At 41.6% G+C, this 13,864-nt stretch overlaps 1 protein-coding gene across 1 annotated transcript; it reads left to right on the forward strand.

The window, feature by feature from the left end:
* Nucleotides 1-1,120: 1,120 nt before the first annotated feature.
* irf2b (interferon regulatory factor 2b) lies at nt 1,121-11,172 on the forward strand. The gene is made up of 9 exons (XM_053879645.1): nt 1,121-1,300; nt 2,428-2,522; nt 2,623-2,722; nt 3,831-4,007; nt 4,111-4,157; nt 4,585-4,672; nt 4,981-5,133; nt 6,673-6,710; nt 7,090-11,172. Exons 2-9 carry the CDS (start codon nt 2,436-2,438, stop codon nt 7,366-7,368), a joined length of 969 nt encoding a protein of 322 aa, XP_053735620.1. The 5' UTR covers nt 1,121-1,300; nt 2,428-2,435; the 3' UTR covers nt 7,369-11,172.
* The last annotated feature ends 2,692 nt before the right edge of the window (nt 11,173-13,864 follow it).

A 13,864-nucleotide genomic window follows, 5' to 3' on the forward strand; every position in this document is an offset into this window, starting at 1 on the left:
AGGTGAAGGTGATCAAAACTTTTTTTTGTTTGTTTCATTTGCCTAATCTCAATCTCAGAAGGACAATATTGTGGGACAATGCTACTCATTTAAAATGACAACAAAAACCCACCTGAGAACCATATGGACTTATGAACTTCTGTCATTAGATAAGAAAGAGATTGATCAACAAAGCTGAATAAATGAATATATTTACATTATATTCTAGGCATGCCTTATCTTGCTTTTTCAGAATCAGAATCAGCTTTATTGCCATGGTCAGTGGGGATCCCACCAACTAGGAAAGTGCTTCGGAATAAAGTGCTGACAATAAAATAAAATAACCCACAAACAACATTTTTTGTATTAGGATTGTATCATTGTATTAAAAAAAGTCCACAGTATTTGACGCGTGTGTGTGCAAGTGAACAAAACTGAGCAGGCTTGGAAATGTTGCATCAAACGTCACACTTCAGATCTGGCTTCATCTGCGGGTGCAGCGTTCAAGGACAGCGTGATAACCAGGCCTGGCGGTGGTTTCGACCTGGCCGTGTTGACAGATGTTACTCTCAGTTTTGTTTTTGCGCAAGCGTGACACAGAAAGAGGAACACAGGCTTGTGTGCAGACGGTTTCATTTCTGGCGGCTGTGGTGCAGAAATCGAGTTGCTACTTGCGAGAGGTAGGAAGTGAAAATGAAATCCACATCAAAGATCGTTTATTCGGTGAGCTAAGTCACTGACAAAGTTAAAAATCACATGTCATTTACAGAATGTCATGTCATGTAATGCAAATGGAATCGTGTATAGAATAAGTTTTGCGCTTAAGAACTTTATTGCCACCAAATTCTAGACAATATACTCTAATCTCAATAAACTATCACTACGACAATTGCACTAATATTACAATTATTTTCGCGGTAACCCATAAAAAAGAGTGGTGAAAGCCGGAGAAATCATAGACTGGTTCAATTACATCCATTGAACCAGTCCATGAATGTAGTTTGATCAAACTTTAGGTTCACGCAAGTATAATTGTCGAACCGCATGAAGCGTCAGAGTGAGACCTCTTGTCCGCGGCGTAGCACGCCAATCGACTTGCACTGTGCGCGTGCACACGCAAGCAGGCGGGGGATTTCCATCGTGAGCGCGCTCACTTCCCGAAGCAGCCTGTTTTGCTTTCGCTCTGAGCGCAGAAACAGAAAGAAACGAAAGATATACTTTCTTTTTTTCTCAACTATATTATAGCTCTGGTTTGTTGCTGGCTTAGACTGCTATCCTGGCAGCCGGACCGTGTGGCTCAAGTGCTGTTCGTGAAGAGCAGGTAAATATTTCCGCATGTTAGTGCTGATACAGACTTCCTTCCCACTGGACACGACATGACGGAGCCTGTAAACGAAACTAATACTGTTGTCGTCCCCGTGTTTGTTCAGCAGCAACGGCTCTTGTTTTCACTTTTGCCTCGTCGTTGACGCTACACTCGCCGAACTTCGACTAGTTGCTAAACTTCGTGTCCCGACAGAAACTGTCAAAGTTTGGCCATCATGTTACGATCAGTTATTGACTTTTAGCTTCATCGATGGTTGGTTTGCGGGACGTCAGAATAACATTGTTATGCCATTAAACACGAACGTGATCGTGAGACCGTGTCGCGTTTAGGTGTACGTGCACTGAAGGTTACGGTTGTTCTGCTCCAAAAACATTTCTCTGATTTACCCGGCAACTGGAGGAAAACAAAAACAAAAAACGATTCAATTCAACAATTTAAGAGAACAATTCGGTATTCTTTTCATTTTCAAGACAAGATTTATTTCTGCTGTGTCATTCATATTATTTTTCTCTAGCTTTTTGTGTAAATAATTAGTCTGATAGCGTTTTGCACCGGATGAAACATTAGCTATGATGATTCCCATATGTGCAGAGGATACAAAATCACATTTTTATGGTGCCGCCTCACCCTGTTTGACCTATCAGATGGTACGTTGGTACCGTTAACAGGGAGTGCCAGACTCTCTCTGCCTGGTTGGACTTTGCTCGCATCACACTTCATAGATTTTCACCCTGTGTGCCTCAATCTGATATGCTTAGATAAGCATCTCTTTTAGAGCCGTAAAGAGTGCTGAAAACACTTCTTTTTCTTTTAGAATATATATTTTGGCATTAACGTAATGATCTTTAGAAAAGCCTTAAATCATCTTATTCATAAGAACACTCTAAAACAAGGGATCACGACAGGAATCTTATCTTTACAGCAGCAGGCTTTTACTGCCAGCATTGTTCTTTTGAAACTTGACTGTTACGAAAATGCCACTTCTGTTGGCACCGTTCCACAATGGTGTCCTGTTTTTCTTGTTCCCTGTGATCATTCTGCTCTCCTTACCTCATGAAAGTGTGTATCCATGATGGACAGGCAGGTTCACAATACCCTAATTTGGATGTACTTTCAAACAGAAACTACAATGCCAGTGGAGAGAATGAGAATGCGGCCGTGGCTGGTGGAACAGATCAACTCCAGCCAGATACCAGGACTCAAATGGGTTAATGAAGTAAATGCCTTCTCATGTCTATGCACTCACACACTGCTAAGCACTTGCAGAGTGATAAACTAATGATGATGTGCTTATGTTCTCACACACATCTGTGTAGGAGAAAAGAATTTTCCAGATTCCTTGGATGCATGCGGCTCGCCATGGATGGGACCTGGAGAAAGATGCTCCTCTATTCAAGAAATGGGCGATACATACAGGTAATTGTCAATGGAAAGAAAAATCCTGATTCAGACACACAAAGCTTATTTAAAAAAATAACATATTTGTTGCAAGATCTCTGATAGATTAGTAACAAAAATCCTGCATGGAGTAGTGAAATAAGTCATCAACAGTTTTGCCTATCAGGCGTGGTTGTGCAGCACGGTTGTTTTAGTGCACTTCTAAGTCAAAGCAAAAACGATTTAGGGCGGTGCACCACTTTCACAATCAGTTTATATTTAACTTTCTACCACCTACTAGCTAGCTTTGCGAAAGAGTGCCAGTGTTTAACATGGCAGTAAAATAAGACCGCAAGCTACATTTTTGCAAGTTGGTTTTGGAGCATTGTGGTTCATTGAAAGGATCACTTCACCTCGGTGGAAGCAGCACAGTATTTTAATTTTCTTCCTTTAGTTGCACGTGCATGAAAACACTTTTTTAGTTTTCTTTCCCGGTCATAAAGGTCCACAATAATAAAGTGTGTGACCCAAGTGAACGTGGAACGCTGAAGTCATGTATTGCGAGCTCATCTGGTCCAAGCCGGATGACCGCACCAGGAATCTCATCTGCACGACTCAATCTAACAAACTAACTGCGGCTATGAGTGTCAAGCACACATGCGTGTTTTTTGTCAATCCAGTAACGTCACTCTCCTGCTGCCCATTCACATTCAGTGATGGACCTTTGGTTGGACCTGGAGGTTGAGAATGTAGTAGTAGTAGTCATGTGGCCAAAGGAAGAAAATCAGAATGCATTTTGGATGATTTATTTTTTTTTTTCATTTTATTATTGTGTCGGAAATTCATTCTGTAATCTGTATGATAAGTGCAAATTCATTTTTGACTTAAACCTTAGCATATTAACACCCTTCTTAGCAGTATTAATGTGGAGACCATGTCAAGATCAGCGCGCACAGAGACCAAGACTGAGACCATACTGAATACGGAACAAACTAGTTTGTTCCAGTGAATGCATTTCACTAGTTGATCTATTTTGACAAAATGGTTACCATATCCTTTGCAGTAAGATGTAAATGTGTATCTAGGTGAGTAATAGACACTGTCGTTTTTAACAAAAAATTAAATTAGTTTGCTTTTGAATATTTAGGTAAATATCAACCGGGTGTGGACCGTCCGGATCCAAAAACGTGGAAGGCCAACTTCCGTTGTGCCATGAACAGCCTGCCTGACATTGAGGAAGTGAAAGATAAGAGCATTAAAAAGGGAACAAACGCATTCAGGGTCTACAAAATGCTCTCTTCCTCAGAGAGAAATATGAAGAAAGGTGAGTGCCTCTGATGGAGTTGATCGTCTTGATGTAAAGATGTACCAATGCCTCTCTTCTCTTTTCCTCTTTAATATCATTAATTGGATGTTCCTCCACTTAGGAAAGAAAAGGACGGATAAGGACGGGAGATCAAAGCGCAGTAAGGAGGTGAATGTTCTTCATCAGAAGTTCTATCTATATAGTCATCTTTGCTATTCCTGCAAGTCCTCTGCCAGCCTGCTCACTTAAGGGCAGGGTCACACGAGGGCCATTTCATCTGTGCCAGTCGTGTCAGAAGCACAATTGTTCCCCCACCTTTGTAAGGATTTCAAGTACATTCAGAGTAGTGGAAACCCTGGCCATTGTGTAGCGAAAAACATCCCTGAACAAAAGCAAACAGATGCTTTGGTTTGCTTTTGTTCAGGGATGATTCCTCCCTGTTTGTTGTTGTTGTCGTTGTTGTTATCATCCAAGCTGCGACATGTCTCTTGTGCATCAGTGTGATGATTATATATATATATATGTGTGTGTGTATATGTGCTTTTATAAATGTTTTCACTTTTAATACAGCTGTAATGTTTGTTTCTTCATCTAGGCTGCTTCTTCGTCGACAGACAGTCCAGTCAAACAGGAAGTGATGATGGAAGAAGCAGATGAGCTCTCATTGGCCAATGATCCAGAAGGTGCCCAACTTTTGCCTTATTGTTATGGTGGTGTGTTTCTAAAGAGTGGCATTTTTGCTATTCTGAGGGAGGATATATTCAAGTCACGGTGTGTCAGTGATCCATTTAAGAACACCTTAATGCCTTCATTGACCACGATTGTGTGAACTATGCTTTCAATTTTAATCTTTAATCTTTGTGATGGTTGAAACAATTATTTTTCTCACCAACCTTTTGTATTGTGTTGTTTATCCCTAGATCAACACTTCTGCTTTGCAAATAATTTTTGTGTTTGTGTTTTACTTACCTTCTGTTTTTTGGAATCACAGCCGTTCGGAGTTCAGTGGAAGATGATGTAATTACCAGTGAGCAGCTTCCATTTGTCTGTCAGACTATTGAAGTGACCACAGAGAACGAAGAGCAGACTGTCAGCTCATCCCACTCGTACCCTCTCCAGATCTCCCCTGTATCCTCCTGCAGTGGTAAGGCTCAACTACACACACGCACTAAGCTAATATTTGTTGTGATTCATTTCTGGTCTGATTTTTGTTCAAACATACATGTCTGGTTAATATGCAGAATGAGGCAACTGGGATTTGTTCTCTTCTCTCGTGATAGAGTGCATTTGAATGGAGACACATGTATCATCCAATGCCTGCTTGTTTTCAGATAAGAGCAAGTTCTGGTTTGTTTGGTGTCTGTCTTCACATATCACTCATGTTCTCTTGTCATTTGGAGCTGCACCACACTTACTGAGGCAGACTTTTGTGTGTCACTGTCAGCTACATGACTTCTAGAATTAAAAACACAGCATTGTAGGGAACATAACACTTCCAGTGTGGGAAGCATAAATACGTGTATGTTTGCGTCATTGCCAGACCTTCTGTTCTCATAAACCTCCGTCTTAACCAGTTGTTCAGGTTGAGCTGGCTCTGTCAGTTTTCAATCATTCCATCCGCTCTCTTTGCTCTCTTTCCTCTTTGTGAGTGTCAGGTCCAATGCCATGGTCTAATCTTATTCATTCCTACTTTCACGTATTTTCTGAGAAATTACTTCAGAGTTGTATGAACTTCACCTTTAAACATAGATATTCTTTTCCCTTCTTCCAAGCTATAATGGCCATGAGATAAATAAAGTGCTTCATGATTACAGGACTCAAAGGAAGTGGAATTCAATTCATTACAATTCAGAGAAAGAATTCCCCACCATTTAGAATAATTTGGAATAGTGAAAAAAATGTGAATGCATTGAATTTATGATCGTTTTTCCTTATTTAATTGTCTGAATTTCCTCAAAGGTATCATCATTGCGAGGCATCCTTCCATTATTTATTCAAATTATTACATACATGAAATTAAATCACCCATTTTCAAGCTTATGCTTTTGTTTTAATTGTCCATGAAAAACAGTTGCTGCAATTAGACATAATGTGTACATGAAGTTCATATTAATAATGTATAATCTATGTATATACGTGGTTCTCTTTCAACGCACCATCATCATTAAATAATATCGGCATTCTTCTACTGACATTGCTGCAAATATCACTGTAACATATATGTCTGCCACGTTTTTTTTTTTTTGTTTCCCCCTCTATCCAGATCAGAAGTGAAACAATTGTGAGGAAGTATTGTTAGTATAACTACTTATTGCCACAAAAGTTGCAAAATAAATTATGTAAAAGTTGATTGTTTCCTGAATATCAGTTGTAGTTAAAAAAACCAAACAAAAACAACTTGACTACCAGATGAAAATGAATTGCAGGAACAAACACATGGGTTGACGAGAAGGACAAAAGATAATGACAATTTTACTGTCATGAGACATAGTGAGAAAGAAAAGTGGACCATCTTGACAAAAGGTAAACAAAACTGGTTGATTCTGTCTGGAGTTCTGGTTCATAACACCTGACTACTGTCAGATGAGGAGGTCTGTGTTCTTATCCATGTGGGTGAGATGATGGAGGAGGCCAGGACTTGATGTTGGTGCATGTTTAATTGTTTGTTTTTTAATTATTGCAGGCAGCGACACAGACACTGACACGGAAGACAGCAGGAGGGTGAGTGTCTCCGTGTTGGAACAAGAGGAAGTGATGACTGTTAGTGTTGACTGAGTTTCTGCCTGCTTTGATCGCTGAATTTGGACGGTTGTGTGTCTGTGTCTGGGTGCTCATGTGTGCGCTTGCTTCCTTGTTAGATACGAGTATATGGGACTGGGCTGTTGTGTAGCTGAACATTAACTTGATGATCTACAGTTGCACTTTGTATTATAACACACGCACACACAACGCTTCCCCTATGCACTTTGCAAAACACAAAGTTGAACTTGTTGAATTTAAAAACAAAACTGTGTGTGCCGGTGCTGATGCGTGATGCGTGTGTGTTTGCTCTCACAAGCCATTCACAAGCTCTTCTCTGCCCTTTTCTCCTGCCTGACAGGAAGCAGGTGCCATTTGGAAGCAAGACTACACCACGCCGGGTCTCAGGTTTCCGAACGTCTCTCTGCCCAGCATGGCCACGTTTTTTGGCGGAAAGAATCACTTGAAGTCAAATTTTAAGGTGACCAGCACGCGTGACCCCTCACCCCTCATCAGTTACCACATGGACCGTTGGACGGCGCCTTTCAGTCAGAACTCCGCTGAACCCCCGTCTGCAAGCCACACTCACGAGATGCGGGCCAGTGTCATTAGGAAAACCTCCGACGTCACGACCTCCTGACCCCAGATGGGTAGGATCTCATTTGTGCTCAGTGGGCGCAGGAATATCAGTGGCTTGACTTCATGATGACTCTCTGGAGACATGGAGATGTGAATCTGACAAGGACACAAAACTGACCATCACAAAGACTCGTCTTTACAGGTCTGTGAGGACCAACGCTGCCGTCTGTCACGTAAGCATGTCACCATCTCACGTTCCATTTTATGTTCATCAAACTGTGGATGGGTACTGTGTGCTTCTTTTCATGGCTGTCATCATTCCTCCTGTTGAAGCATGTTGACAAGAGCCAGTCGTGCCACCTCCATATTGGGATCAGAGTTTTGAAACTGGGCAGTAACTTACAACACAGAGCTCTTCAAACATTAACTTGCTTGATTGACAGGTAGATGCTTACAAGCCAACACACTTCGTTGTAGATTTTTTAAAGATAACATATTTAATTATGAGTTTAATTATTATTATTGTCTACTTATTTTTTCCTTTGTTTGCCCCTGTAGTACAACTAGTCATCAGCTTCTCTCTAATTCTTTCATTAAAAACTCATCTTGTAGGTTATTGTCACCAAACACTAAAGACGTCCTCACAGTGGCTCCTTTTCTTTTTAAATGACATCTTTGCTTATGAAGTGTAGTACTGTCCAGCTGTGCATGCTCATCCCTTTCAGACTGTCAGTGTTTTCCTGTGATGTTGCTGACATCACAGTGACACCAACAGTAAGGAAACAACTCTCTTGTTCTGAAGGTATTCAAAACAATTCACCCTGAGTGCCGCTGTTAGTTTAGATCACAGGAAAAGAGTGCTTTAAAAAAAAAAAAAGTTGACTTAGTGTTAGCATCACCAGCAACATGGTTGGCCAAAAGACAAGCAAGAAAATTATGTTTTATTTGTTGATGCTAAGAGGCATTTTTAATGAAATGATATATGATCCATTTTAAAATCATGGCCATCATTCAGTTTAATACTAAATATAATACCAAACATAATTTATATGTTTTTTCAGACAATGTACGCTAATATATGGGTGTGTGTCTTAAGCCACGAATGCACTCTGACCTCTGAGAATAATGCACACAAAATACACAAGAGCAAGAGTAAGGCTTGTCGCTCCTGAGCTCATACCTTTCAGCACCATATTACTTTTTCAAACTTAGACCTGACGGCCACATTAGCCGCTGCATGAGGACATTTCATCCATTACAGCTTGATGGTGGAAAACACAAGTAAGGGAAAACTGTGTACTACGTATTTGACAGGACATTAGAATTTCACACATTTCAGTAATTGCAGTAGTAGTAGTAGAGATAAGCAAGCCACATACAACTACTGCAAAAAGTACTTCCTCAAGCAAGTAGAAATAATAACAGACAAAGAACTGCAGAAATAACAAACCCAACAGACGGAAGCGAGTGATGCAGGAGTCCATAGAGAGATGCACCTCAGAGGAACTGGGTGTTGATGACCAGCATCACAGGAAGTTAATCTTACCAGAAACCCGAAACAACACTAAATGGTCGAGTTTTTATTAATTTTGATTTCTCATCTGTTGATCTGTTGCAGTTTGTGGAAGCCAGAGGATGTGATAAAGCCAATTGGAGACCCAAAGAAAACAACATATTTAGCATTAAATAAACAACCAAACATTTTAAAAACGTTTCCTGTAAATGAGGAAATAGGTACTGTTCCAGGAATAGAGCTGATATATTGAACATCTGAAATTTCAAAATAATAATCATAATAATGGAATGGAGCTAGAGTTGGATGACCCTTGAATCACATGACTGAGAAGGAAGTGTCTCCCTGACCTGCAGGAGGAATGAGCAGCTGATGATTTGATTTATGATCACACTTTTTGAAATCATGAAAACATGCTCTGTTTAGTTTGTTTGGTATTTCAAAGACCAAGCATCCTGACGCTGATTTGTGCATGTGTTTTAAGTTCGATGTGATGTTTTTACGCTGTTCATGACAAACTTTTGAAATCACCGTGAGTGATTCTGCACTGTAGGGCCTCTGATTGGACGATTGTCACTTCACACCCTCACATAGGAATGTTGTTGTGTGCTTCCATTGGTGTGTACAACTGCAGACAGCACAGCATTCCTTTATGGCCCGTTTGCTCTTTCTTCTGCCTCCTAGTGTTCATAATAGCTAGTATTTTTTTTTGCACCTACAAGCTACTTCTGCGCCTTACTAGCGTGCAAGCCTGCGCCACTGTGTGTGTGTGTGTGTGTGTGTGTGTGTGTGTGTGTGTGTGTGTGTGTGTGTGTGTGTGTGTGTGTGTGTGTGTGTGTGTGTGTGTGTGTGTGTGTGTGTGTGCGCGTGTGTGTGTGCGCGTGTGTGTGTGCGCGTGTGTGTGTGCGCGTGTGTGTGTGCGCGTGTGTGTGCGCGCGTGTGTGCGCGTGTGTGTGCGTGTGTATCTGGAGCATAAGGAAGTGCTTTGATTTAGTGCTCAGATGATCTATGCTGGAGGCGCTGCATTCAAACTGGATGCGTCTGGTAGACCATTTTTTTAATCCCACGCTCCTATTTCATGATCCACCTACTACCAGTAGTACAGATATGGCATTCTTGGTATCAACTGAGCCTGTCTGGACTCCCTGTTAAGGATAAACTGTAGGACTAATGCACAGATCTCTGTAAGGATCACTTTCAACCTTGAGCCACATTTTTTTTTACATAGAGTCCAAACTGAGGTGCTTTAAAATGCTTTGGTTTGTTTGAGAATATGACTCTCACGGCCCATACTCACATTGTCGAAGCTGCTGCTCTTGCCTTCTAATCACTAACTGCCAATCCATTGCCAGGTGGATGACAGAGTAAGAGCGGTGGGTGTGGCAGCGACGTCTTTTGTTGGGAAATAAATGACGTTCTAAACCTGTTCCTTCCCTTGCAAATATCTGAGTCATGAATCAACAAGTCTCTCAGAGTGGCTCACTTTTTTGCAAAACATAATCAGCAGCAAGGGTGGCATTTGAGTCATTTATTTACTCACGACCAGTGCTGTTTTTAACTGCATGAGATTTGACGCAGCGCACAGACGGGTTGTAACCGGTCAATGTTCTGCTGCGTTGTGCCAAGCCATCGTAAAACCGTCCACAAGAAGTCAGACTTGCACATGTCTTCAGTGTGTTACAGTTGAAAAGCGCAGAGTAAAGTGTGTTTACCTGGAGCTCACGGCAGATATGATCTTGACGGGACGCACTTGAATCAGACACTTTTTACTTCAGCGTCGCACACTGGCAGAGAATCTTCCTGCTGTTATGTCTTCTCATCACCTTCTTCGTTCCCATGTTTGGTTCATCACCGCAGACTATAGTTCTATCTACTACGCACTTACACGGCCAATCGTTTATGTTGTAAAGGAGTGTTCAATGCACTGAGACGTAGTGAAGATGAGGCTCAGGGTAGAGGCTCCAGATAAGATCTCACCAAAGGCTGTTGATGATTTTACACTGGATGTTTTTCCTCATCGTCATCACGTTAAAAGGGCTTTTGGTTCTTTTGTTGACAGCAGTTGTCAAAGCATTGCTTTCCCTGGTCCAGCTCTGCACAAACTTTGACTCTTCTCTGGAAGGATTGATGTTGTGAAACCCCTACTGTGTGCAAAGTGACCAAAGAGAAAAGAAAATGAATATTTATGTATTTATATGGCAGGTCTGTGAGTAACTGTTCGCACCAAGGTCTTCAGACTGGGAAACTTGTCCGTCTGCGTGTCTCTGAGGATCCAAACTAATGTGTCATGAAAAGTTATTGTGTGCCAAATACTTTTAAGTGTGCGTTTGAATTTGTGTCATTAAAATCAAAGGAAACAACATGGAGTCAGATGCACTTTTTGAATGAAAACTTCAACAAGATGGTGGCTGGTCAGGTGCTGGTCTATGTGGACAGCACCAAGCATCTGAGCCTGAGTCGGCATCATGAGTGTGAAGCAGACCGGTGGACTCACTCTTGATCACATGACATGCATCCACGGTGACACACGTTATAGAACCCAATAAAGTTGGTGTGTGGATTTTCGAAGCGCATTCTGGAATGAACGAGTTCATGACCCTGAAGGTGATTCATCTCATTTTTACTTATGATCAGTTGAAGGTATAAACCACATGATCTGATTGTGTTGCAATACTGCCACGACAATACTTTCATCCTTATCCACGGATTATGTTTACAATAGGATTTTGCCCTTATGTAATCTCCAACCAACCTCATACACCATAGTAAGTCGGTTTATGTACAGGTAAAGTACATCATAGCAGCCGCTGTTGAGTATTGTATTGCTGGGTCATTTTCGAATAGCATGTGTCGTGATCTGCGCACATTCATCTGTGAGTTTTAACCTGTTTAGCATTAATCTGTTCTCAGACACTCCTTGAAAATCTATTGTCAAGGTTGACAAAACAAAGATTTGGATTTGGCCAGTATTTTCACAGTATTTTGTCGTGTTAACCGGTAGCTGTTATCTTTAGCTTTGTTCGAGGAAGAAAATTACTTACAACGTGAAAACCTGTAAGGCGCAGATACAGATCACGTGCAGGTAATTGTGTGGAGCTTTTAAGTAAATCTAGCGGTAACTTATTATAGCTGAGTGTTCACATTTAGATGGTTGTGCAAAGTTTTAGAAAAAAAAAGTGCAACTTGTATTTCAGCGTTTGAACCAAGACGAAGAGCACTGCAAGATTTAGTTTTATTTAAGCGCTTAAATAAAGTGTTCAGTCCGTCATTAGGGAAACATTTCTCAATATATTCTCAGATAATCGTGTTTATGTTCAAACATGACGTGAAGTTTGATTGATTCAGAGTCCGTTTTCATCATAACTGGCTGCGAAGATGAAAGTTCCAGATGTGCATGTTTGGACGTAAGTTCCGGGTTGATCAAGGGTTCAATACAAAAGAACAAGTCCAGGAACGCTGTCAAATTCATTAAATCACTCTTAACTTTTAGATAATAATATACATAATGAAGGAACCGCAGAGAATCACTGATTTCATACTGTACATGTCAGGGAACGGCCAGGCTGGTGAATGTTCATCTGCTGTGGAATGCTGCCATCTAGTGTTTCAAAAATACCAGCGTGAAAATGTGTGGCATGTCGAGTGTATTACAAGTATTGCGGCTGTGAGATGTTGAACACAATGGTTTGCTCCCTGCCCGCAGAGCATCAGGGCCATGGGCGCGTGCGGCAGCGAGACGTGCGGGCGCTCCGGGTCTGTGAGGCCGGTCCGACATCCGAGCTGCATCCTTTGTGAGCATAAAGCTATGCTGTCGGCAGGTGGCGCTCTGTGTTTAAAAATGATAGGAGCTTTCTATGGACCGGTTGTTCAAATCCAAAGAGGAGAGAAGGCCATCTACTGGGCTCTGAAGATGATCATACTGCTTCATGAAGCTGCATGAGCCGTCACTACTGACAAGCCAATACCAACTCTGAGGCCGTGTTTGAAGAATCACTGGAGACCTCTTTGTTCATCTGTAACAGAATACGAGGCCGCTTCATGGCCAAACATCTGTCACCCTGGTGTTATGAGAGAGAAAGTAGTGAACGGGTTTTCATTCCTTTTTTAAATTTTTGACCAGTAGATGTCAGTGTTACTCTAGGCCTCAAACATGGCGCCCACACCCCTAACACCCCGTCTTTATTCTTGGTAAACCGAGGGAGGAAGAGACCCCTGAAATGTTGTGTTCACGCCTCAAGTGACACAAAAGCCAACCGGTGGAAGAGCGACCTGTAGTGACCTGCAGTGAGAGGAGCGCTGCCCCCCGCAGCTGTGTGACTCTCACGAGTCCTTTTAACATGCAGCCAGGTAGTGAATCACTGGCAGCGCGTGAGCAGGGAGGGGAGCAAGTGCCATGGAGGTGCGGCTTAATAGACACTAATGGTGCGTCGGTGTGAAGTGCTGTGTCTTGGCAGCCTTCTTCTCTCCCAGACGTGCTGCGGTGTGGCTGCTCCTGACATCCAAAGACACCCGCTTCATGGGATCAGGTGTCTTCTCCTTTGTTTTTAAATGTATATTTCATGTGGGTGAAGTGATTTGATGAAAGCACACACAGTTTGCTGCGTGAATCGTGCTTGTCTAGCATTTATCCAAACAAGAAACCTGCACAGAAACGGCACATAAAATGGAGAAAGCCAATGAGAACACTGCTCATCACTGAATATGAAATAGCCACAAACGGAAATATAACGCCAGTCAGTCGCGACACAAATTTAAACGAGTGTTTTATGAATAATTATATTTCCCTTTCCGAGGCTTTATTTAAATGAGGAAAACACAACATAGTTTTCTTTATTGAACTAGTGGAATTGTTCATTTGTTTTGTATATACCCAGCCGTTATTTGACACTCATTTATCAGAAATATTTCAACATCTGGATATCTACAGTACCTTGGACGGCTTTTCAAAGTCATGCAAGCTTTGTTCTGTAATATGTAAACAGCCATCCAACGGTTAGATAAGAGCAGTATCAGGGGATGGATGAGACTCCTGAAGGTCACAGAG

Source organism: Synchiropus splendidus, chromosome 11 (genome assembly GCF_027744825.2).
Source record: "Synchiropus splendidus isolate RoL2022-P1 chromosome 11, RoL_Sspl_1.0, whole genome shotgun sequence".
NCBI classification, from domain to species: Eukaryota; Metazoa; Chordata; class Actinopteri; order Syngnathiformes; family Callionymidae; genus Synchiropus; species Synchiropus splendidus.

Excerpts from the sequence above, each read along its gene's own strand:
- irf2b (XM_053879645.1), top strand. The coding sequence starts at position 2,436 with ATGCCAGTGGAGAGAATGAGAATGCGGCCGTGGCTGGTGGAACAGATC. Across the intron at positions 4,158-4,584 it reads GATCAAAGCGCAGTAAGGAG|GCTGCTTCTTCGTCGACAGA; the intron begins GTGAATGTTCTT and ends TTCTTCATCTAG. Across the intron at positions 4,673-4,980 it reads ATTGGCCAATGATCCAGAAG|CCGTTCGGAGTTCAGTGGAA; the intron begins GTGCCCAACTTT and ends TTGGAATCACAG.